Source organism: Pogoniulus pusillus, chromosome 23, assembly GCF_015220805.1.
Source record: "Pogoniulus pusillus isolate bPogPus1 chromosome 23, bPogPus1.pri, whole genome shotgun sequence".
NCBI classification, from domain to species: domain Eukaryota; kingdom Metazoa; phylum Chordata; class Aves; order Piciformes; family Lybiidae; genus Pogoniulus; species Pogoniulus pusillus.
In genome coordinates, this window is record NC_087286.1 from 1327323 (window position 1) to 1352026 (window position 24704).

Sequence of the window (24704 nt, forward strand, 5' to 3'; positions counted from 1 at the left end):
CTGCTCTGTGTCACCTTGCTCCAGCAGGGGCTGGACCGGAGCAGCTCTTCACATCCCTTCCAGACCCTTACCTTCTGTGTCTGTGATTCTGTGAGGGAGTGAGTGATGATTGATTGATTTGTGATTCAGTGATTGATTGATGAGTGGTTCTGTGATTGATTTGTGATTCTGTGATTATTTGTGATGGATGTGTGGTTCTGTGATTGATTTGTGATTGATTTGTGATTGATGAGTGGTTCTGTGATTATTTGTGATGGATGTGTGGTTCTGTGATTGATTTGTGATTGATTTGTGATTGATGAGTGGTTCTGTGATTATTTGTGATGGATGTGTGGTTCTGTGATTGATTTGTGATTGATTTGTGATTGATGAGTGGTTCTGTGATTATTTGTGATGGATGTGTGGTTCTGTGATTGATTTGTGATTGATTTGTGATTGATGAGTGGTTCTGTGATTATTTGTGATGGATGTGTGGTTCTGTGATTGATTTGTGATTGATTTGTGATTGATGAGTGGTTCTGTGATTGATTTGTGATTGATGAGTGGTTCTGTGATTATTTGTGATTGATGAGTGGTTCTGTGATTGATTTGTGATTGATTTGTGATGGATGTATGGTTCTGTGATTGATTTGTGATTGATTTGTGATTGATGAGTGGTTCTGTGATTATTTGTGATGGATTTGTGATTCTGTTTTTGATCTGTGATGGATGAGTGGTTCTGTGGTTGTGATTGATTTGTGATTGATGAGTGGTTCTATGATTGATTTGTGATTGATGAGTGATTCTGTGGTTATTTGTGATTGATTTGTGATTGATGAGTGATTTTGTGATTGATGAGTGGTTCTGTGGTTGTGATTGATTTGTGATTGATGAGTGGTTCTATGATTGATTTGTGATTGATGAGTGATTCTGTGGTTATTTGTGATTGATTTGTGATTGATGAGTGGTTCTGTGGTTGTGATTGATTTGTGGTTCTGTGATTGATTTGTGATTGATGAGTGGTTCTATGATTGACTTGTGATTGATTTGTGATTCTGTGATTATTTGTGATTGATGAATGGTTCTCTGATTGATTTGTGATTGATGAGTGGTTCTGTGATTGATTTATGATTCTGTGATTATTTGTGATTGATTTGTGATTGATGAGTGGTTCTGTGATGGACTTGTGTTAAAAACAGTTCTCGCCCACTTTGAGATTGGATCCGAGAAACTCCACTCGGTGTAGGTGGAATCAGCAGGAGCAGCACTGGGCGGCTGGGGAGCCTCCTGCCCGCCCGCGGCTCGCAACAGCTCTGAGCTTTCCAACCTCTCTATACGCAGTGGCCACGAGGCAGTAGCTTTCCATCGCCTTATGTGCATGTCTGAAGGGAGCCAAGGCAGAAACTGTAGCAGGTCTAAGCACCAAGCACAAGCCAAGCAAACTTTAAACCAGAATAACAGCAGCAAGGAACTTTGCAGTTAGAGCAGCATGGCCTGGTAATCCCTGCCCCCAGCCATCTCAAACCAGGATACCAATTCAGAGGTGGCCTCCAGAGGAATGTCTGCTTTTGCCATAGGATCTAACTCTTGTTTCTGGTACAGCAATTTATTAGATGGTCCCAATTTACTTGTCACAGCTCGTGATTGATTGGTGATTCTTTGATGTGTGACTGATGAGTGGTTGGTTTGGGGTCGATGAGTGATTCTGTCACTGATGCGTGACTGAGTGATTCTTTGAGTACTTTGTGATTCTGTGACTGGGGGATTCTGTGTGTGAGTGATTCAGGCAACGTGTGAGCACAGCTGTGCCCAAGGGCAGCAGGTGTCACTGGGCAGCAGCTCGTGGGGGACACATCCAAAGCTTCTCCTGCAGCAGCCGCGTTTGACGTGGAAGCACATCCTGCCAGGCACGCTGGGGGAAGGGTGTCCTGCTATAAAAAGCCAACCACTCAGGCTTTAAAGAAGCAAAAGGAAAAGCACTTCCCCTATTTCTCTGTCATACAAACTGCTCTGGTAGGTCGTAGAGTTCCCCTCTGCTTAGATACTCCTGTGCCATGCAACTACAGCTAGGAATAACTCTAGTCCTCTTGGATGCCATTTGGAATCAGAATGGTTTAGGTTGGAAGGGACCTCAAGGATCATCCAATTCCAACCTCCCACCATAGGCAGGGACACATCCCACTAGAACAGGTCTCTCAAGGCCTCATCCATCCTGGCCTTGAACACCTCCAGGGAGGAAGCATCCACAACCTCCCTGAGCAACCTGTGCCAATGTCTCACCACCCTCACTGGCAAGAATTTCTTCCTAATCCCCAGTCTAGATCTGCCCTCCTCAAGCTTACAGCCATTGCTCCTTGTCCTGTCACTATCCAGTAAGTAGAGTGCCAGCATGGATGCTTCATTGTACTTAACCATGCCAGCAGAGGCTCTGCATGCCACGTCCCTATTAGTGAGGCCAGAATGTCACTGTGAAGGTGTCACTGTCATCAGTGGCTGCCTCTGGGCAGGAGCAGCTCTGATTTTACTGTTTGTGCTATGCCAGCTTGCAACAAGGTCAGGAATGCTGCATTACCCATTCAGGTTCCTTTCTGGGGTGAAGTCACTCAGGCTTTTTCCATGGTAGTTAATGTCACTTCTCTTTAAGTTGCCTGAGGCTTTCCTTCTCTCCTCCTGCATGCCTGGGGGTATGAAAATACTGACAGCTCTCTGGTCTGCTCACTCCAGCCCAGTGTGGTGCAAGAGAGAGCAAATGGTGATGTGCAAGAGGAACCCTAGAATGGTTTAGGTTGGAAGGGAGCTCAAAGCTCATCCAGTTCCATAGGCAGGGACACTTCCCACTAGAACAGGTCGATCAAGGCCTCATCTAACCTGGCCTTGAACACTTCCAGGCTCACCTTCTGTGGCATTCTGTGCTCCACAACCTCCCTGGGCAACCTGTGCCAGTGTCTCATCACCCTCACTGCAAACAACTTCTTCCTAACATCCAGTTTGAGTCTCCTCTCTGCCACTTTAACCCATTCCTCCTCATCCTGCTATTACAGGAGCAGAACCTCCACACTATCAAACACACAGCCTTAAATGTTAGAAGAGTGCAAGAGCCAAACTTCAGCAGCTCTTGTGTCTGAAGCTGTAAAAGGAAGACAAATGTTTTGTTGTTTGTTGGTTTTTATCTTTGGGCTGTTTGTAACTGCTCTGATCTGTTTCTGCCTCAAGGCTGATTGTGTTGTCATGAGGAACAGCCCTGTCAAGGAAGCAGGGAAGTGGGCTGATGAAACGTGTGGGAACAGCAGAGGATACATATGCCAGATCAATGCAGGTATTTGTCTCCTTGTATGTTGTCTCCACCAATCCTCACAGCTTTCCAGGGAGTTGCTTGGGTGGTTGGATTTGGACATCACTCCTCTTCCAAAACAGATGCATCACAAATGGGTTTTTTTGGGGCAGGATGTGTCAGAGCTCCACTTAAAGTCACTGCTCTGAGCTGACCCTTCCCAGCAACTCTAATGTTATTGCTTCCCAGCCCAGCATTTGTGATGGCACTTGTGTTTAGTGAGAGCCTTGAGATGCTGTTTGCTCCTGATCTCCTCTTGGCAACATGTTGGCATTCACAGCATGTTCTAGCAAATGCTGGCCTGGACATGGAGCATGAGCTGGCTGGAGAGCAGCTGTAACTCACCTACCCCAAACTAGAATCATAGAATCAGCCAGGTTTGAAGAGACTTCCAAGCTTATCCAGTCCAACCTAGCACCCAGCTGTATCCAATCAACTAGACCATGGCACTAAGTGCCTCATCCAGGCTTTTCTTGGTCCCTCTGCAGGGCTCTCCTACCCTCCAGCAGCTCCACAGCTGCTCCTAGCTTGGTGTCACCTGCAAACTTACTACTGCTGGACTCAATCCCCCACTCCAGATCATCAGTAAATATATTGAACAGGACTGTGCCCAGCACTGACCCCTGGGGCACACCACCAGTGCCAGCTGCCAGCTGGATGTGGCACCATTCACCACCACTCTCTGGGCCCAGCCTTTCAGCCAGTTCTTGACCATATCAGAGTGAATCTGTCCAAGCTGTGAGCTGCCAGCTGTGCCAGGAGCTTGTTGTGGCAGATGGTGCCAAAGGCTTTGCTGCAGTCCAGGTAGACTACATACATACAGCTCATTCATCTCCAAAAGGAGGGAGTTGAATGCCTGGAGTTCAATATCTGAGCAATTTTTAAGCACTGCTCTGTTGTGGAGTTTTCCTTTTCCCTGTAAAATCAGAATCCCTGGAGAACAGCACAGTCCCTGGAAAACATTTCCTTTGGTGGCAAAATATGTAAGGAAAGAAGCTGTGACCTCAGCTAATCCTATTTCCTGTCAGTGGCAGAATGCTCCTTCTTGTCAGAGGTATTTTTTAGACAGCTCTTTTCTGTTCTGCAGCTTTGGGATTGATTCTTCCTGCTGGTGCTGAAGAACACTGTGCCTAACCCATGCTGATCCACAGGCAGGGGATGTGAAATCAAGAGAAAAGGCTTTTAGCCTCATTCTCTTTGCAGCACAGTGAAGCCACAAACCCCTTTTTCAACAAGTAAATGACTCTGGTTTTTTTTCTCCCTTTATTTTAACAGATGCTGAGTTTCAGCCAAGCTCATCCCCACCCAGCGTTATCCGTTATGGTAACAGCAGTTATTTGTTTGTCCATACCAAAATGGAGTGGGAGGATGCCAGACAGAACTGCAGGCAGCACCAGTTCGACCTTTCCAGCATCCTAGACCCCTACAGCCACTCGTTCCTGTGGCTAAAGGTGTTAAAGTACGGAGTGCCCCTGTGGATTGGGCTGAACAGTAACGTGGTAAGGAGATCAGGGTGGCTGAGCAGGCTGCTGCTTCTCAGGTGGACAGGCTAGGGACTGGAAAGTCTGTCAGCTCTCCTGCCTTTAGCTTCTTCAGTTTGTATCTTCACAGAATCACAGAATGCTAGGGCTTGGAAGGGACCTCCAGACATCATCCAGTTCAACACTCCTGCCAGGGCAGGGCACACAGGAACACAGCCAGGTGGGCTTGGAAAGGCTCCAGAGAAGGAGACTCCACAGCCTCTCTGGGCAGCCTGCTCCAGGCTCCAGCACCCTCACTGTGAAAATGTTTTCACTTCTGTTCCCCTGGCACCTCCTCTGCTGCAGCTTGCCCCCAGTGCCCCTTGTGCTGCCCTTGGCCACCCCTGGGCAGAGCCTGGCTGCATCCTCCCCACACTGCCCTGCACATCTTTAGCTGAGCACTGAGGGCAGCCCTCAGGCTCCTCTGCTGCCAGCTCCCATCCCCAGCTGCCTCAGCCTGGCCTCACAGGAGATGTTCACTGCCTGCAGCAGCTTGGGGGCTCTGGGCTCCCCAGGGTCCTTCTTGAGCTGAGTGGCCCAAATCTTGGTCCTGAAGGCTTGGATGTGCTGTCAGATTTACAGACAGGAACCCATCCTGGTCAGGTGTTCTGATTCCTTTGTGCATAGTTCAGTTTTTGTCACACCTTTTCTGTGCCACTGCACTCTGGGCACCCACTGCATTCTGGGCACTTCCAGCCAGTACTTTAGGCTGTCATCTTGAAATATCTCCTTGTACATATGGTGTGTTTGGTAGAAAATCCACACGTATTGGGAGGTTTCTGCAGCTGCCCAGGAGTAGCTTCAAAGTGCTGAGGAGTTCCTCCTTCTCCTAATCCGTAGGCTGTTCTATCCACAGGCATAAGAAGGATGTAGAACTGTTGGAGAACTCCAGAGGAGGGCCACAAAAGGCGATGCAATGGCTGGAGCACCTCTGCTATGAGAATAGGCTGAGGGAGCTGGAACTGTTCAGCCTGGAGAAGAGATGATTCTTGGGGGACCTTCTCGCTGCCTTCCTGAAGAGATCCTACAGGAAGGCTGCAGAGGGACTTTTGATGAGGGTGTCTAGAGACAAGCCAAGGGGGAATGGTTTGAAGCTGAGGGAGAGCAGGGTTAGACTGGAGCTGAGGAAGAAGTTCTTCGTTCAGCATGAGGAGAGACTGGAACAGGTTGTCCAGGGAGGTTGTGGATATCCCCTTCCTGGAGGTGTTCAGAGCCAGGCTGGATGAGGCCTTGAGAAACTAAATGTAGTTGAGAGGTGTGCCTGCCCATGGCAGGGAGGTTGGAGAAGATGATCTCTGAGGTCCCCTCCAACCTGAGCCATTGCATGAGTGGTGTTGATGTGTTTTGTTCTCAGACCAACGGCCGCTATGAATGGGTAGACAACTGGAGAATGAAGTACACCAAATGGGCTGAAGGGGAGCCAAAGCAGAAGATAGGCTGTGTCTATCTGGATGTTTCTGGAGCCTGGAAAACAGGATCCTGCAATGAAAGTTACTTCTCTGCTTGCAAAAAAGCTGATGGTAAGAACTTGAGTCTAACCATTGTCATTAGAGTTGTTATGTCTTCAGAGTTCACTGGAGAGGCTGCTCTGCTGGTGCATATAGAATCATAGAATCAACCAGGTTGGAAGAGACCTCCAAGGCTTCTACTTCAAGAACTAAAGAGGTGAAATCATTAACATGTTGAATGGGGCTGCTGTAAAATGAGGGCCAGCACGAATCCTGCAGTAGCCAGTGTGCCTGTCAACAGCAGGTGCTGCACATCTCTCGTGGTGGACATCTTTTGAGAGGCTTAGGCTCACTCCAAAAACAGGTTGCAGCAAGGTGGGATTGGCCTTTTCTCCCTAGTGACACAACAAGGCATAGGACCAGAGGAAGTGGCCTTCAGGTTGGCCCAGGGGAGGTTTAGGTTGGACATTAAAAGGAACTTCTCCCTGAAGGGATTCTCAAGGACTGGCACAGGCTGCCCCTGGAGGTGGCTGAAATCCCATCCCTGGAGGTGTTCCAATGAGTTAGAGATGTGGTGCTGAGGGCCATGGTTTAGACCAGCCTTGGTTGGAGAGTGGTTGGACTGGATGACCTTAAATGTCTTTTCCAATCAAAACAATTCCACCCTGCTACTCATTCTGCCATTGAGTGAAGCCTGCAAGACTAAAGCCTGCACCACCAGCAGTGAACACTGAGCAGCTGTCTCACACAAATGGTGTTGATGGGAGGGAAGTGAATGACCAGGGGTGACTTGCAGCAGCTTTCCAGGTGTTCTTTTTGGAGCTGAACAACAAACAGGGGTATTTCTTCAGGTTGCCTTCTCTTCTGTTTACAGCCTGAGACTGCTGCTGCATTCCATGATGGTAGGTCAGAGCCCATATGACCAAATTCATATGGGCCCAAATTCAGCAAAGCAGTGAGGTGTGAAAATATGTTTGTGAGGAAAGAGCTGAGTTGAATTAAGGTAAAAGAACCTCTGGATTCTGTGCTGAATTAGATTTCTGGAAGCTGCAGCTGGGGTACTTTTTGTTCACAGATGTAGGACTCTTCCCCAGTGTTTCATTGTGGCAAGCAGGGAAATTGACCAGGGTTAGGTTTTGTCTTGAAGAGCTGACTGAGATTTCCAGCACTCTTACACTGTTCATGAGAACAGAACGTGTGAGAAGCTCTTTCTTCACCTTTGATGCTTTCTCTATTTAAAACCTTTCTAAACAGTCCAAGCTCCCACCGAGCCCCCTCAGCTCCCAGGAAAGTGCCCTGAATCAGAGGGACACAAGTCTTGGATCCCTTTCCGAGGTCACTGCTACTACATTGAGTCTTCATCTACAAGAAACTGGGCCCAGGCATCTTTGGAATGTCTCAGACTAGGTGAGTGTCCTCCCTCAGCCTAAGAGCACTTCCTTCTGCCTTGGTTTTGTGGAAAGCTGTTCCATCTTTCTGTGGTTTCAGGGATGGTCCAAGTGTTGGACAGGACCAGTTGAATCCCAGTTGTTGCCTTAAGTGGGGAGGAGATGGAAAATAGCTCTCCAGCAGTGGCACAGTCTCTCATGGTGGGGGACACACTGGGGCAGCTGTGACCTGCAGTGCAGGTCACCAATAGCTCTCCAGCAGTGGCGCAGAGTCTGTCGTGGTCAGGGACACACTGGGGCAGCTGTGACCTGCAGTGCAGATCACCAATAGCTCTCCAGCAGTGGCACGGAGCCTGTCGTGGTCAGGGACACACTGGGGCAGCTGTGACCCGCAGTGCAGGTCACCAATAGCTCTCCAGCAGTGGCACAGTCTCTCATGGTGGGGGACACACTGGGGCAGCTGTGACCTGCAGTGCAGGTCACCAATAGCTCTCCAGCAGTGGCACGGAGTCTGTCGTGGTCAGGGACACACTGGGGCAGCTGTGACCCGCAGTGCAGGTCACCAATAGCTCTCCAGCAGTGGCGCAGAGTCTGTCGTGGTCAGGGACACACTGGGGCAGCTGTGACCCGCAGTGGAGATGGCAGCAGTGGAAACTGCGCTTTGACCCTGCTAGGAGGTAGCCAGGCTGATCCATGACAGTCACTGACGCTTGTTGCAATGTATGTTGTATCTCTGTTGCAGTGTTGGGTATCTTTGTAGTCCTCCTCTTCTTTGCCTTTTGGTTATTGCAGTTCTCTGCCCCTGGACTGACAGTTACAGCTCTCTGGGCTGGATGATGTCAGTGAAGTGGAGTTGTTGTGGTGCTTCATCCTTGCAGCTCCCTTCTCTGGGAAAGTGCTGTAAGAGTCATTCTGCTAAACTTCATGAATCTGCAGCATGTGAAACCTCACTCGCTGGCTTGATGAGGGTCAAATAGACACCTAGAGCTGAGTAAGAAGCAGTTTCCTCTCTCTGATGCCATTCAGGTTCATTCTTGGGTTCTCCTGATCTAATAGCAAGCTGCCAGTGCCTGAAGGGGCTACAGGCAGGCTGCAGAGAGACTGTTTGCAAAGGGCTGTAGGGACAGGATGAGGGCAGTGGCTGCAAAGCAGAGCAGGTTGAGATTGGCTGTGAGGAACAAGTTGTGCAGCAGGAGGCTGCTGGAACCCTGCAGCAGGTTGCCCATAGAGGTGGTTGAGGCCTCATACCTGGAGATACTCCGGGAGAGGCTGGACAGGGCTGTGGGCAAGCTGATCCAGTTAAGGATGTCCCTGCTGAGTGCAGGGGGTTGGACTGGATGAGCTGTGGAGGCCCCTTCCAGCCCAGCCCAGTCTGTGATTCTGTGTTGCCAGCTCTGGTTTGAGACAGGAGTGCTTTTGAGGGAGGGGTCAAGTTTTGGTATGTGTTTTAAATCTTACATGTTCTCTGCATCAGCATTTGCACAGGTTCTGCAGTGCTGAGTGCCACTCCCTCTGAAGGCATCTGGCTCCTGCTGGCTCCATGCTCTGCCTTCTTGGCTTTACCAGGGCATCCTGCAGGTGACTTGTGGCAGAATGCCCAGTGTGGTGTCAGTGACTAACAGGGTACTGTGCTGGCTGGGCAGCAGGTGACCAGGGTGAGCTTTCTGTCTCTGGTGACTACAGAGAATGTAGCAGGTCAAGAGAGAGGGCATCCTGTCCCTCTGCTCTGCTCTGCTTTGGGGAGACCTCACCTGCAGTGCTGTGTCCAGAGCTGGAGTCCCAAATGCAAGTGAGACATGGACCTGATGAAGTTGGTCCAGAGGAGGGCCAAGAAGATGATCAGAGGGCTGGAGAAGCTCTGCTATGAAGCCAGGCTGAAAGAATTTGGGCTGTTAAGCCTGGTGAGGAGAAGGCTTCAGGGACACTTTAGATGCTTTAGAGCAGCCTTCCAAATTCTGAAGGGGACCTGCAGGCAGGCTGGGGAGAGACTGTTCAGAAGAGTCTGTGGGGATAGGATGAGGACAATGGTTTGAAACTGGAGCAGGGCAGAGTTAGGTTGGATGTCAGGAGGAAGTTCTGCACAGTGAGGGTAGTGAAATACTGGAACAGGTTGCTCAGGGATGAGGCCCCTTCCTGGGAGACATCCAAGAACAGACTGGATGTGTCCCTGGGCAGCCTGCTGTAGCTGGAGGTGTCCCTGCTGCCTGCAGGGGCGTTGAACAAGATGCCCTTGGAGCCCAGTGCAGTCTGTGAACCTGTCACTAAACAAGCCATGGTGCCATGGAGACAGCCCCGCAGCAGACAGCCACAGCGACCCAGAAACGTGGTGCCCAGAGCTGCTCAGCACTCCTCCAGCACGACATGGCAGGGCTGGCTGGCAGCAGGGCACTCTCCTCCACAGCCAGTTCAGCTTTCAGCCCAAGCTTTAAGGAGTGTTCTTCCCAGTGTGTGCCAGCATGGCACTCAGCATGTGGAAACCTCCCACCAGAGGGTACCCAAGGCTCTTCACCACAGAGGGCTGAGGACCCACTCAGTCCACAGAAGCATCCCATCCTGAGGGGGGGGGGATCTGACTGCCAGGCCGTTTGCTGCAGTCACCAGCTGCAGCTGTCTGTAGCCAGACTCCCTTTGTAGCCTCAGCACAGGGTCCACTGGGGTCAGTTTGAATTAGCAGCCCCCAGAACCACACAAAAGCAGGGTAAGAGCCTGGGCATGGAGGCACAGGGCCGCATCTGAGAGGTGCCAGGCAGATCTTTTTTCAGCCTCTAGCAAGCCCTGAAGCTTTGCCAGGTGTCTGCCAGGCTGCTGCATTGCCACCAGGGCAGCTGTGCCTGCTGCAGCTGGCAGAGATGTTACACTGGGGACTGCTTCACCAAGTTAGCAGTCGTTGGTTCACAGAGCGACTTGGGTTGGGAGTGACCTTAAAGACCCAACCCCCCTGCCGTGAGCAGGGACACCTCAAAGCCTCACCCAGTCTGGCCTGAAACGCCTCCAGGGCTGAGGCATCCACACTTCCTCTGGGCAAACCATTCAAGTGTCTCATCAGCCTCAGAGAATCACAGAGTCAAGCAGCTTGGGGGAAGCTTCCAAGCTCAGCCAGTCCAACCTAGCACCCAGCCCGATCCAGTCAACCAAGACCATGGCACTAAGTGCCTCATCCAGGCTTTGCTTGAACATCTCCAGGGATGGGCACTCTACCACCTCCCTGGGCAGCCCATTCCAATGCCAGTCCCTCTTGCTGTGAAGAACTTCCTCCTAGCACCCATCCTGAACCTGCCCTGGCACAGCTTGAGACTGTGTCCCCTTGTTCTGTTGCTGGTTGCCTGGCAGCAGAGCCCAACCCCACCTGGCTACAGCCTCCCTGCAGGCATCTGCAGACAGCAATGAGCTCTGCCCTGAGCCTCCTCTGCTGCAGGCTGCACACCCCCAGCTCCCTCAGCCTCTCCTCACAGGGCTGTGCTCCAGGCAACTACATTGTGTACAGGCTGAGCTGGACTGGTTTACTACAAAGATGGAACTAATTTAAGAGTGGATTGGTGGTGTTTTTTTTACTAGAAGTTTATGCTGGGTACAGTGTTGCTCTGATGGATTTTGCCTAGATCTGTTCAGTTGTGCTGCAGAGGAAACCAAAGAGCGGTGCAGAGCCTGGAAGTGATAAGAAATGGATCAGCACCAGTGCTAGAGTGCTTCATGGGATATTAGCCAGAGTTAGCCTCAAGCTCTCTTCAGAGTTTGGCACAGATAGTCAGGGGTGAAGCCAGGGCAGGATCTCAGGAACAGAAGAATGTTTCCCCCTGGGAAGCTTTTATTGCTGAGATTTTTTTTCTTCTATCTTGCAGGTGCCTCTCTGGTGTCAGTTGAAGACTCAGCTGAAGCCAACTTCCTGGCATATGCTATTGAGCCTCTTGAAGGGAAAACATCAACGTTTTGGACAGGAATGTACAGAAATGTGGATGGTAATTTCCTTGCTCTTAACATCCTCCTGTTGAGCGAGTGACTGTCCCAGGCTGCTGGGCAGGGGGTGGCTAATGCCACAAGAATACACAGGTTATCTGCTGTCAGCAGAGGGGAAGCTGAGCAGCTCCTGTCGGGAATAACCACTCACAGATTACAGCTCAAGCATGGAAACTTCATAGAATCACAGACTGGGCTGGGCTGGAAGGGACTTCCAAAGCTCATCCAGTCTAACCCCCTGCACTCAGCAGGGACATCCTCCGCCAGAGCAGCTTGCCCACAGCCTTGTCCAGCCTCACCTGCAATAGCTCCAGCCATGGGGCCTCAACCACCTCCCTGGGCAACCTGTTGCAGGGTTCCAGCAGCCTCCTGCTGCAGAACTTGTTCCTCACAGCCAATCTCCACCTGCTCTGCTCTGTTTTGCAGCCATTGCCCTCGTCCTGTCCCTGCAGCCCTTTGCAAACAGTCTCTCTGCAGCCTTATTGTAGCCCCTTCAGGTCCTGGCAGGTTGCTCTAAGGCCTCCCTGGAGCCTTCTCTTCTCCAGGCTGCACACCCCCAGCTCCCTCAGCCTGTCCCCATGGCAGAGCTGCTGCAACCCCGAGCACTTTTTCTGGCCTCCTCTGGACTCTCTCCATCAGGTCCATGTCCTTCCTGTGCTGAGGGCCCCAGAGCTAGACCCAGCCCTGCAGGTGAGGTCTCAGCAGGGCAGAGCAGAGGGGCAGGATCCCCTCTCTCCATCTCTGGCCACACTGCTCTGGATGCAGCCCAGGATGGAAAGTAAGAAAAGTAATTGGCACCAAGGTAAGGCAAGATGGTTGAGAGAGGAGCATGCTGGCAGCTGAGCCAGAGTTGAATGGTCTTTCTCACACTGCAGAGGCTCCCAACTGATGTTCTTGTCACTGAGATACTCTGCTGTGATTCTGTGATTGGTCAGGGAAATTGGGAGGGAGATTCATAGGTTCTCAAAATACCAGGGTGGAAGGGAGCTCACAGATCATCTGGTCCAGCCTTTTTTCTTGAGCTGTGGAGGGTTTGTCTTTTCCAGCTGCCTGCTCAGCCACTTCAGTAACAATACAGAAGAGTTCAATTACAACATTTGAAACTTCAGTAGGAAAAGGAAGGGGTTTGGCAGAGGAAGGAAAGTATCTGAAGAGAGCAGAAGACATAAAGGAGAGCTGGGGAGTACTGATGTGGTTAAAAGAAGCATAAAAAGCTATTCCAGTGGTTGTAGAGCAGGTGCAGGACAACACAACTGTGAACTGTCACCACAAACCCAAGGACATGTCATTTTATTAGGAGATAGTGACAGCAATGGTTTCAGCACAGCTGCATTTCACATCTTGGGAAAAGCAGTCATGCCCAGATGCCTTCCCTGTCAGAGAGAGGGAGAGCTCTTAAAAACCCAGCCAACCACAGAAGCCCAAAGGCAAAACACAAAGAACCTTACAAGAAACCAAACCAGCTTTTGTGCTGAGCCTGAGCTTGCTCAGGCTGGGTTGAGTACAAGCAGAGTCACAAGGGGCACAGCCACTCTAAATAAACAGCACTGTTAAAAGGAAGAGGGAAAAAGGGAAGAGGAAGGAAGAGGCAGAAAGTCCCAGCGCAGTCGACCACAAGATTTTTGAAGCAGAGCTTTAAAAAGGAAAGTCATGGAAGGAGGAGAAACAAATGAGGTAAAACTGAGCTGTGGAAAGCTCTGGGGAGTCTTTGGAAAGAGCAGGGCAAATCCTCCCTGCGAATTGCTGAGCAAAGGGTGAGGTGGGCTCAGCCAGCTTTGCACATTAGGTGGTTCTCTGGGCTGGATAAGCTCCTGGCACTGCACCACTGCCATGCCTGCTGGGACTCAGGTCCAGAAACTTCCTCACCTTTGTGACAGCACAGGCCACACCACTTCCCCAAAAGTGCCCAAGGCTGTGGTGTAGTAGTGGCCTGGCTGGAGTTAGAGACTGCTGTGGTGTAGTAGTGGCCTGGCTGGAGTTAGAGACTGCTGTGGTGTAGTAGTGTCCTTGCTGCAGTTAGAGACTGCTGTGGTGTAGTAGTGGCCTGGCTGCAGTTAGAGACTGCTGTGGTGTAGTAGTGGCCTTGCTGCAGTTAGAGACTGCTGTGGTGTAGTAGTGGCCTGGCTGCAGTTAGAGACTGCTGTGGTGTAGTAGTGGCCTGGCTGCAGTTAGAGACTGCTGTGGTGTAGTAGTGGCCTTGCTGCAGTTAGAGACTGCTGTGGTGTAGTAGTGGCCTGGCTGGAGTTAGAGACTGCTTGGACTTGCCAGAACCTCCATGTAGAGAGGGCTTGGAGTGCTGGTGCATGGCAAGGTCTGCATGTGTGCCCTTGTGGCCAAGAGGGCAATTGGCATCCTGGGCTGCATTAGTAAGTGTGGCCAGCAGGGCTAGGAAGGTTCTTCTGCCCCTCTGCTCTGCCCTGCTGAGAACACAGCTGCAATACTGTGTCCAGTTTGGGGCTCCCCAGATCATGAGAGGGACCTGCTGGAGAGAGTCCAACAGAGAGCCACGAAGACACGGAAGGGACTGGACCAGCTCTGCTGTGAAGAAAGGCTGAGAGCCCTGGGGTTGGTTAGTGTGGAGAGGAGAAGGCTGAGAGGGATCTGATCAATGTCTCTCAATAGCTGAGGGGTGGGGGTCAGGATGAAGGTGCCAGGCTCTGTTTGGTAGTGCCCAGGGATAGGGCAAGGAACAGTGAGTACAAGCTGGAGCCCAGGAGTTCCAGCTCAAGATGAGAAACTTGATTGGTGTGAGGGTGCTGGAGCCTGGAGCAGGCTGCCCAGAAAGGCTGTGGAGTCTCCTGCTCTGGAGACTTTCCAGCCTCACCTGTCTGTGCTCCTGTGTGCCCTGCCCTGGGTGATGCTGCTGTGGCAGGAAGCTTGGGCTGGCTGATCTCGGCAGGTTGCTTCACTGCTTCCAGTCCCTAACGTTCCACAGGTCTCTGATTCTATGTTCTTGAAGGTCTTCTCTAGCCATGGTGATTCTGTGACTGTAACATTTGCATAAAGAGCTGAAGGGCAGCAGGATGTGTCAGATTCTCTAGAGTCTGGTGGCCTGCCTTCGAGAGGGGCTCAAAGTACATTTCTCAGGCAATAAACATGGAACAAGGGTCAGTATGGAAATCACAGCGTGGGCTGGGCTGGAAGGGACCTCCACAGCTCACCCAGCCCAAGCCCTCTGCACTCAGCAGGGACATCCTCCACTAGAGCAGCTTGCCCACAGCCCTGCCCAGCCTCACCTGCAATAGCTCCAGCCATGGGGCCTCAGCCACCTCCCTGGGCAACCTGTTGCAGGGTTCCAGCAGCCTCCTGCTGCAGAACTTGTTCCTCACAGCCAATCTCCATCTGCTCTGCTCTGCTTTGCAGCCACTGCCCTCGTCCTGTCCCTGCAGCCCTTTGCAAACAGTCTGTGATGGTTTGGGTGTTACCTCCCCCCCCCTTATGAAACCACCCAGGCTAGACTCAGCCAGCTGGAAGCTAAGGGATGAAGCTTTATCTTCACAGCTTAGCACAAGGTACAAGCAGAGAGTTACAACAGTTACAGCTATAGGCAGAAATAGACAAGTTAAAGGTGATACAGAAACACAACTCCCCTCCCAGAAACCAGAGCCCCCAGGAGGGGCTCCCAACCACCCTTCCACCTTCTTTCCACCCTTCTGCCTTACTCCAGAGTCTGCCTTACGTGCAAGGTGAGGTTGGAGGATTGGCCAGAGGGTTAGAAGCAGAAGGGTTAGTTCCACAGATGGCAGCAGAAACACAGATGCTGGCAGACAGAGACTGTCATACTTTGTCTTGTCTGTGTTTGTGTCCTTTTTTTATACCTCTCTGCAAGCCTATGAGTGAAGTAGGCATCAGCATTGTTTCCTTTTCACAGCCTATAAACCAAGTTCCCTCATTAAAATATTCCAATTAGCCTCAAACCAGCAAACAGTCTCTCTGCAGCCTTCTTATAGCCCCTTCAGCTACTGGCAGGTTGCTCTTAGGTCTCCCTGAAGCTTTCTCTTCTCCAGGCTAGCCACCCCCAGCTCCCTCAGCCTGTTCTCACAGCAGAGCTGCCTCAGCCCCCTGAGCATCTTCCTGGCCCTATTTGCTTCACAACACACATGTTTTTCCCAATGCAGGGGAGTGGCTGTGGCTGGACAACACCGCAGTGAACTTTGTCAACTGGAACGTGGGAGAGCCTTCCCCTCAGCAGAACGAGCACTGCGTGGAGATGTATGCAAGCTCTGGCTACTGGAACAACAACTACTGCTCCTCCTACAAAGGCTATGTCTGTAAGAAGCCCAAGGGTAAGTGCTGTGCTGCCCAGCTGGCTGCATGAAGCTCTGTGGGGCTGCTGTGGGCAGCTGCCCATTACACACGGTGTTTCAGCTGGGGGGTTGAAGGTTTTAGAAAGGTTTGAGCTGGGTGTTGCAATTGCCAAGGGTTTCACACCTGCAGGCCACTAGAAGAATCACTCTTGTCAGGAAGTCCAGGTTCTGACTTGTGCTCAAGTCCTTTCAGAATGGCTTTGACCAAAAGCTGTGCTCCTCTCCTAGCCACCTGGTGCCCACCCTGAGGTTGGTGCATAGAATCACAGAATGGTTTAGGTTGGAAAGGACCTCAAAGCCCATTCAGTTCCACAGGCAGGGACACCTCCCACCAGAACAGGTTGCTCAAGGCCTCATCCAAGCTGGCCTTGAACACCTCCCTGGGCAACCTGTGCCAGTGTCTCACCACCCTCACTGCAAAGAACTTAACAGCCAGTTTCAGTCTCACCTCTGCCAGTTTAAACCCATTCCTCCTTGTCCTGTCATGACAAGACCTTGCATGCTGTGTCTCTGGTTGTTGAGTCACCACCACATCAGAGCTGTGCCTTGCACACACAGATGGTCTCAGCTGTGCCTCAGGCTGTGCCCTCTGCTCTGCTTATTGCCCTCTGGTTGTCTCCTGTGCTTGCCCCTCCTGACTGTGAAGCAGTCTTTCTGTGACTAGAGCGTTCTGAGCTGTGAACTGATGACCAGTTGTGAGCCTTTTCATTCTGTGCTCTCCTGCCTGCAGAGAACAAATGAATGAGATGCAAAGCAAAGAGCATGACCTGAACATGCTAACCCAAAGGCATCCTGAAGGAAGTGAGTGTGCAGCTCTGTCAGCAAGGACATGCAGTGCTGAGCTGTTCCCGTTCCTTTCAGCTCCTATTGCAAAATCCAAACTCTTGCTAATGTTTACCCAGAAGAGTGAAGCACTTCTAGTATCTGAGCCACCCCCACTTCCTCTGCCAGGCTGCAGGGGAGAGCAATTCTGCTCTCTTCGAGAAATCTGCTGGCCTGCAGAATTGTTCTCCCTTACCCAGATGCCTGTACTGATCCCTGCCTCTCCTCCGGGAAACACTGCAGCACTCTCAGGTGCGATTCACTCGGAGCCCACTCCTCTGTCTTGTCACACTGTGCCTGGCAAACGATGAGGCATTTTGTTTTCACCCTCCATCCAGAACTGGGGCAGGTGAAGATGGCAGTGTTGGCAGCAGTGGCCACCTTTCCATCTGGGCCAGTAACTCACTTGCTGGTGCTGGCACTGACATTCACATGTGTTGAAACTGAGCCATCTCAAGGAGCTGAGGCAGATGGAAGCTTGTCCCAGGTTTAGCTTCGGCTGTGAAGCTCCATTGAGCTGGGATGCTGTGCAATCAACCAAGTGCCACTGTCAGTGCAATGACTTTGCAGTTTACTCATCAGCAGAGTCCAGCTGAGTGCTGCACTGTTGCAGAAGTGCAGCTGGCTTGGCAGAGGTTTGCAGAGCTGTGGCAATCTGCTGTTTGCAGAACTGAAGAAATGAAATGAACTAGCTGCAGGCCAGTGAAGGGAGTGTCAGAGGGGTGGGCTCCCTTAGCTGTGCTTGCTGTGGCTCCTCATGTTTGTTGCTTTGTGAGGGCATGGAGTCAGTCATCGGCAAGTTTGCAGATGACACCAAGCTGGGGGCAGATGTGGCTGGGTTGGAGGGCAGAAGGGCTCTGCAGCAGGACCTTGACTGCCTGGACAGATGGGCAGAGTCCAAGGGGATGGTGTTCAATAGCTCCAAGTGCAGGGTGCTGCACTTTGGCTACAACAACCCCATGCAGAGATACAGGCTGGGGTCAGAGTGGCTGAGAGCAGCCAGACAGAGAGGGATCTGGGGGTGCTGATTGATACCCACCTGAACATGAGCCAGCAGTGTGCCCAGGTGGCCAAGAGAGCCAGTGGCATCCTGGCCTGCATCAGGAATGGTGTGGCCAGCAGGAGCAGGGAGGTCATTCTGCCCCTGTACTCTGCACTGGTTAGACCACACCTTGAGTGCTGTGTTCAGTTCTGGGCCCCCCAGTTTAGGAGGGACATTGAGATGCTTGAGCGTGTCCAGAGAAGGGCGACGAGGCTGGGGAGAGGCCTTGAGCACAGCCCTACGAGGAGAGGCTGAGAGAGCTGGGATTGGTTAGCCTGGAGAAGAGGAGGCTCAGGGGAGACCTCATTGCTGTCTACAACTACCTGAGGGGAGGTTGTGGCCAGGAGGAGGTTGCTCTCTTCTCTCAGGTGGCCAGCACCAGAACGAGAGGACACAGCCTCAGGCTGTGCCAGGGGAGATTTAGGCTGGAGGTGAGGAGAAAGTTCTTCCCTGAGAGAGTCATTGGACACTGGAATGGGCTGCCCGGGGAGGTGGTGGAGTCGCCGTCCCTGGAGCTGTTCAAGGCAGGACTGGACGTGGCACTTGGTGCCATGGTCTGGCCTTGAGCTCTGTGCTAAAGGGTTGGACTTGATGAGCTGTGAGGTCTCTTCCAACCCTGATGATACTGTGATACTGTGACACTGTGATACTGTGTAGAGGTGGCTGAAGCCTTATAGAATCATAGAATGGGCTAGGTTGGAAGGGACCTCAAGGATCATTCAGTTCCAGCCCCCTGCCATAGGCAGGGACACCTCCCACTGAAAGATGTTGCTCAAGGCCTCAGCCTTCCTGCAGAACAGAAGCTCTTTTCTGTTCCATTTACTGAGGTGATTTCTCTAGACATTTGGACTTGTGCAGTGAGTCTGTTCCATAACTAATCCAACCTTTCTTCAGCACTAAGGAGGTGTACTCCAAAGAGCTGCTGCAGCAGCTCAACAGCTCCTAGAGCATGGTGCTACAAAGAGTGAGTGGCTGCACTGGGTTCATGGCTTCTCACTTCAGGACCAGCAGCTTCACCTGCCTAAACACACTACTTGTAGTGAGGCTTAGCCTGCAGCCAGCTGACACCAAGACCTGACAGGGATATGTGTAAGGTGCATGAGCTGTGCTGTGCCAAACTTGGTCAGCCAACAGGTTTTGGTGAGGAACAAGGAGAAAGTGTCTCTAGGTTATTATACTCCAAAAATGCTCCAGTCAAACCAAGCAGTGCAGCCAGAGGATTACTTTCCAAGGTAAATTTTTGTCTCCTGCTGTTTTTTACCTTCTGAGATTCTTTTTCACACTGCTTTTGGACAGAAAGCAGCACATCCACCTGGCAGCTGTCACTACTGGTGTGCTCCAGGGATCAGTGCTGGGCCCAGTCTTGTTTAATGTCTTCATTGTTCATCTGGGTGAGGGGATTGTGTCAGCATCAGTGAGTTTGCAGACAACAAGTTAGGAGCAAGTGTGGAGCTGTTAGAGGGCAGGAGGGCTCTGCAGAGGGGCTGCAGAGATAGGCGCAGTCCAATGCCAGGGGTTTGAACAAATCCAAGTGCCAGGTTCTGCACTTTGGCCACAACAATGCCATGCAGTGCCACAGGCTGGGGACAGAGTGGCTGGAGAGCAGCCAGGCAGAGAGGGACATAGGGGTGCAGGCTGGCAGCTGAACATGAGCCAGCAATGTGCCCAGGTGGCCAAGAAGGCCAATGACATCCTGGGCTGGCTCAGGAGCAGTGTGAGCAGCAGGACAAGGGAGGTTCCTCTGCCCCTGTGCTCAGCACTGCTCAGGCCACCTCTGGAGTGCTGTGTCCAGTTCTGGGCGCCTCAATTGCAGAGAGATGTTGAGGTGCTGAAGGTGCCCAGAGAAGGGCAGCAAGGCTGGGGAGGGGCCTGGAGCAGAGCCCTGTGAGGAGAGGCTGAGGGAGCTGGGGGTGTGCAGCCTGCAGCAGAGGAGGCTCAGGGCAGAGCTCATTGCTGTCTGAAGCTGCCTGCAGGGAGGCTGTAGCCAGGTGGGGCTGGGCTCTGCTGCCAGGCAGCCAGCAAGAGAACAAGGGGACACAGCCTCAAGCTGTGCCAGGGGAGGTTCAGGCTGGATGTTAGGAGGAAGTTGTTGTCAGAGAGAGTGATTGGCATTGGAATGGGCTGCCCAGGTTGGTGGTGGAGTCCCCATCCCTGGAGGTGTTTAAGACGCTGCTGGATGAGGCCCTTAGTGCCAGGGGTTAGTGAATTAGAAGGTGTTAGGTGCTAGGTTGGACTTGATGATCTCAGAGGCCTTTTCCAACCTGACTGATTCTGTGATCATCCTCTCAGAATCACAGCATGGTTAAGTTGAAGGGGATGCCTTTAGGTCATCTGCTCCAGCCCTCATTTTTCAGAATGTGGTTTTCAGCCTGCAGCAAAGACAGCAGTAAATAAGGTAGCATCACACAGCAGAGCAATGTGGTAACAGAATTCTTCTCCTGTGTGACACTGCAGTGACAGAGCCATCACCAGCAGCGGAGATGCCACCAGCTGAAATGCCTACGAAGGGTAAGACTCTTGTCCTTCAAGCAGACAAAATCTAGCCCGTGCGAGAGGATAGCCAGGAGGAACAACCTCCTGTGCAACCTCTGCCATTCTCTGCTCCAGGCCTGTTTCTCAGGAGCACATTGTCTCCTGCTGGAGTTCCATCTACTCCAGGCACTGTGCAGGTGCAAGACAGCAATAATTTGTGCTTTAGCAAGTTAGTTGGCATAGTAAATTAAATTAATTGGATCTTCCTGCCTTTGTCTCTCATTATTTTGAAAGGAGTAGACCAAAGAAGCTTTTTGCAGTGATCAGAGAAAGCTCCTAGCAGCCTCCTGATGTCTTTGTTTCTGTTTTCAGCCATGGCAAAGGACAAGAAGGCTTCTGCTCTGGACCACACTAAAACAGGAGTTGTAGTCATAGTTGTCATCTTCATCCTGGCTGGCAGCAGCCTGTCAGGCTACCTCTTCTACAAGAGGAGGAAGAGTCACCTGGCAGCCAGTGACAGCTTTGAGAACAACCTGTACTTCAACGGTGAGGCAGCTCCTGGCACCAGCGACACCAAGGAGCTGGTGTCCAACATTGAGCGCAATGAGCATGCCACCCTCTAACAGCAGGGGGGGAACCAGGCTGGGACCTGGGATGCCAGGAGGGAAACTTGCCTTGTTTGAATAAAACTATGCAGCCAGAAGGAAGGCAAAGCTGTTTTCTTCTCTGCAAATGCTGTAGCAGACGGGCTCAGTGTGTGTGTGTGATCCTGTCTGCGGTGGGACCCTTGTGATATGTGGAGGATTTCAGATGGCACCATTTGATAGCCCACACTGCCCAGCATGGCCCTTCAGGTCCTACCAGGAGAGGCTGAGGGAGCTGGGGGTGTGCAGCCTGGGGAAGAGGAGGCTCAGGGCAGACCTCATTGCTCTCTACAGCTACCTGAAGGGAGGTTGTATCCAGGTGGGCTTGGGCTCTTCTGCCAGGCCACCAGGGACTGGAGCACTGCCTAATGAGGAGAGGTTGAGGGCCCTGGGGCTGTTTAGTCTGGAGAAGAGAAGACTGAGAGGGGATTTAATCAATGTTTATATATCAGGAGGGGGACAGGCTCTGCTCACTGCTCCCTGGGGTAGGACAAGGAGCAGTGGATGTAAGCTGCAGCACAGGAGATTCCAGCTCAGCACAAGGGGGAACTTCTCTCCTGTAAGGGTCCCAGAGCCCTGGCACAGGCTGCCCAGAGAAGCTGTGGAGTCTCCTTCTCTGGAGCCTTTCTAGGCCTGTCTGGATGTGTTCCTGTGTGCCCTGAGCTAGATTGTGTGGTGCTGCTGTGGCAGAGGGGTTGGACTGAATGAACTCTTTGGATCCCTTCCAACCACTAACATCATCTGATCCTGTGATCCTGTGAACGAGAGTACAAAGCCTCAAGCTGTGTACTTAGTGCCAGGCACCCAGGGACAGAACAGCCTCAAGCTGTGCCAGGGCAGGTTCAGGCTGGATGTTAGGAAGAAGTTCTTCACAGCAATAGTGATTGGCATTGGAATGGGCTGCCCAGGGAGGTGGTGGAGTCCCCATCCCTGGAGGTGTTTAAGAGGAGGCTGCATGAGGCACTTAGTGCCAGGGGTTAGTGAATTAGAAGGTGTTGGGTGCTAGGTTGGACTCGATGATCTCAGAGGTCTTTCCCAACCTGCTGTGATTCTGTGATCTAGAGATCACATTAACTAATTACTGAATGGAACAGGAGAAAAGGATGCAACAAAGGAGCAAAATGTAGATCTCAAGCCCCACTTGAGAGTGCTCCCAACATCATAGAATCAGTTGTGGTTGGAAGGGACCACAAGGATCAGACAGTTCCAACCCCCCTGCCATGCCCAGGGACACCCTACCCTAGAGCAGGCTGCACACAGCCTCATGCAGCCTGGCCTTGAACACCTCCAGCCATGGGGCCTCAACCACCTCCCTGGGCAACTTCTCCTCTCCACACTAAGCAGCCCCAGGGCTCTCAGCCTTTCTTCACAGCAGAGCTGTTCCAGTCCCTTCCATGTCTTTGTGGCTCTCTGTTGGGCTCTCTCCAGCAGGTCCCTGTCTCTTGAGCTGGGAGCCTCGTACTGGACACAGGAGCCCCAGAAGGTAACCGTCTTGGATTACACAGGTGTGTAGGCAAGATGAAAGAGGAGTTTGTCCTGGAACTGCTTTTCTCTGTCTCTGCTCCCTTTCACCCAGTTATTTCCTGGACTCCAGGTGGGGTCTCAGCAGAGCAGAGCAGAATCCCCTCCCTCAAGCTGCTGCCCACAGCTGTTGATGCAGCCCAGCACAGGGGTTGGTTTCTGGTCTGTGAGCACACTTGGCCAGCTCCCCTGTGTCCAGCACTCCTATGTCCTTCTCCTCCAGGATGCTCTCTGCCCATTCTCTGTCCAGTCTGCATTTGTGCTTGGGGCTGCCCCAACCCAGGTGCAGGACCTTACACTTGATTTCTTTGAACTTCATAGGTCAACGTAAGTGATGGATAGGAAAGCAAAGGAGTTTTTCCCCTGGTCACCAATAATTCACATCCTGAACTCTGGTTGCATTTCTTACCTTTGATCTTGGCAGTTTAGAGACATGAATGAAAAATCTCTGCTGCTTATGCAGCATGAAAAGACCAGGTGAAAGTGCAGGCTGCCTTACGTTGCCCTTCAGCATGCTCTGATCCATGTCTGGAATAAGGTTGTTCGTTCCCTGGGTCCTTCTGGACTGCAGTGTTCCTGCTGAGGTTTGGGGCATGACTTTGACTGTTTTTCAGCTGTGATCTTGCTGTATGTGGGAACTCTGGGTTGAAATCTTGCAGCAAGTCATAGCAGGCTAAAGGATCACAAACCCCTTTCAGATTTCAATAGCAACGTTCCCAAAAAATGAGTTCTTTAACTTCTGAAGGGAAGCATCCAGCTGGTCCTGGATGGACTCAGTTCTGTGTCTGCATGGGCAGCTGTGGGATGGCCTGATGGTGATATCCTGGAATGCTCTGGCTTGGGAGGAACCTCCAAAGGGCATCTAGTCCAGTCCCCTCAGCAGGGACATCCTCCACTAGATCAGTTGCCCAGAGCTCTGTCTAGCTTGACCACCTCCAGGGCTGGGGCCTCAACCACCTCCCTGGGCAGCATGTCCTGATGATGTGTAGAGGTTTGCACATTGCTCCATCTCTTGGTGTCCTTGTGCTGGATTTCCGTTTCCCCTTTCCTCCAGAAGAGTTGAGACTTTAGAGGAGAGGAGGTGAATCTGCAGGCTGTGAGCCTCACTTCCTGCCTGGGAGCAGAGAGAGCTGCAGGAACAATGCTGACTCAGCACAGACCCCAGCCGCCTGTTTTCCTCCCTGCTGGCCGAGAGCCAGGCTGTGCCCTACCCACGGAAGGTGCTGCAGTGCTTCTTGGCAAGTTTCAGGTTTTCTTTCCTGTGGTCTGTGCTGGGCTCTGCTCTGACACACAACCAAGGTGGGAGTTGGACAAGATGGGCTTTCAAAGTCACTTCCAGCCCCTAACCTTCTGTGACTCTGAAGATTAGATGAAGGGCTTGGGGAATGATCCAAAGTCTGGCAGCCCTGCCCTGTGTGGGAAGAGAGAAGAAGGCTCAGGGGAGAGCTTATTGTCATGGATGAGGGCACAAAGGGTGGTTGCTGGGAGGATGGAGACTCACTTTGCACTAGGAGTCCCATGGGAAAGACAAAGGGTGGTGGGGATGAGTTACTGCTGGGGACATTCCCACTGGGCTGCAGGAGGAAATGGAGAACAGTCAGACACTGGAATCATCTGCCCAGGCAGCAGTGGAGTCCTCCACACTGGACACTTCTAAGGCTCAGCTTGCCAGGGTGCTGGGCCAGCTCACTGCAACTCTACTGTCACCTAGAAAGCCTGGGGCAGATGATCCCTGGGTCTCCTCCAAGCTGGCATTCTGGGATTGCATGGCTCTCTGAAGCTGCCCTGAGCATGCTCTGCTCTTTGCCAGCCTGTCTCAGCAGGCCAGCAGCAGTCCTTCACCAGACACTAACTATTGCAGAGCAGAGCTGGTTTCTTTTCCATTCACTGATGCAGACAAATCTTCCTGTTCTTTTTTACCTCTTCCCCTCAGTTCTGCTGCAGACACATCCATGCCACCTTTGAGTGAAGACAAGGATCCTGAGCTGGAAGCTCTGTCTCCAGAAGTCCTCACTAAGATGTTACCTCTCAGTTCTTGTGTCTCCATGGAGGAGAAAGCTTCTGCACAGTAGGAAGGCAGATCAGAAGCAAGGTTGATTTATAGATGGTGTATTTCAGAGGGGCTCATGTGACAGGGCACAGTTCCTTATTTGCAGCCCAGAACTTCCCTCTCTCTGCTGGCTCTTCTGAAAGGATTTGTTCCTCTGCTTCCCTGCAGCAGGGTTTGCTGCCTAGTCACAGCTTTGGTCTTCGGGATCAGTCTGAGGAGCAGGGAG

At 51.9% G+C, this 24704-nt stretch overlaps 1 protein-coding gene across 3 annotated transcripts in view; it reads left to right on the forward strand.

Annotated features, from left to right (window-relative positions):
- MRC1 (mannose receptor C-type 1) overlaps positions 1-20970 on the forward strand; it is an 83480-nt gene extending 62510 nt beyond the window's left edge. For all 3 annotated transcript variants that reach the window (XM_064162327.1, XM_064162326.1, XM_064162328.1), the window contains 8 exons: positions 3193-3295; positions 4586-4809; positions 6185-6350; positions 7533-7685; positions 11506-11622; positions 15739-15906; positions 20246-20299; positions 20636-20970. In XM_064162327.1, coding sequence (XP_064018397.1) covers positions 3193-3295; positions 4586-4809; positions 6185-6350; positions 7533-7685; positions 11506-11622; positions 15739-15906; positions 20246-20299; positions 20636-20886 — 1236 coding nt within the window. In that variant the 3' untranslated portion in view covers positions 20887-20970. The remainder of the gene's footprint in view (positions 1-3192; positions 3296-4585; positions 4810-6184; positions 6351-7532; positions 7686-11505; positions 11623-15738; positions 15907-20245; positions 20300-20635) is intronic.
- The last annotated feature ends 3734 nt before the right edge of the window (positions 20971-24704 follow it).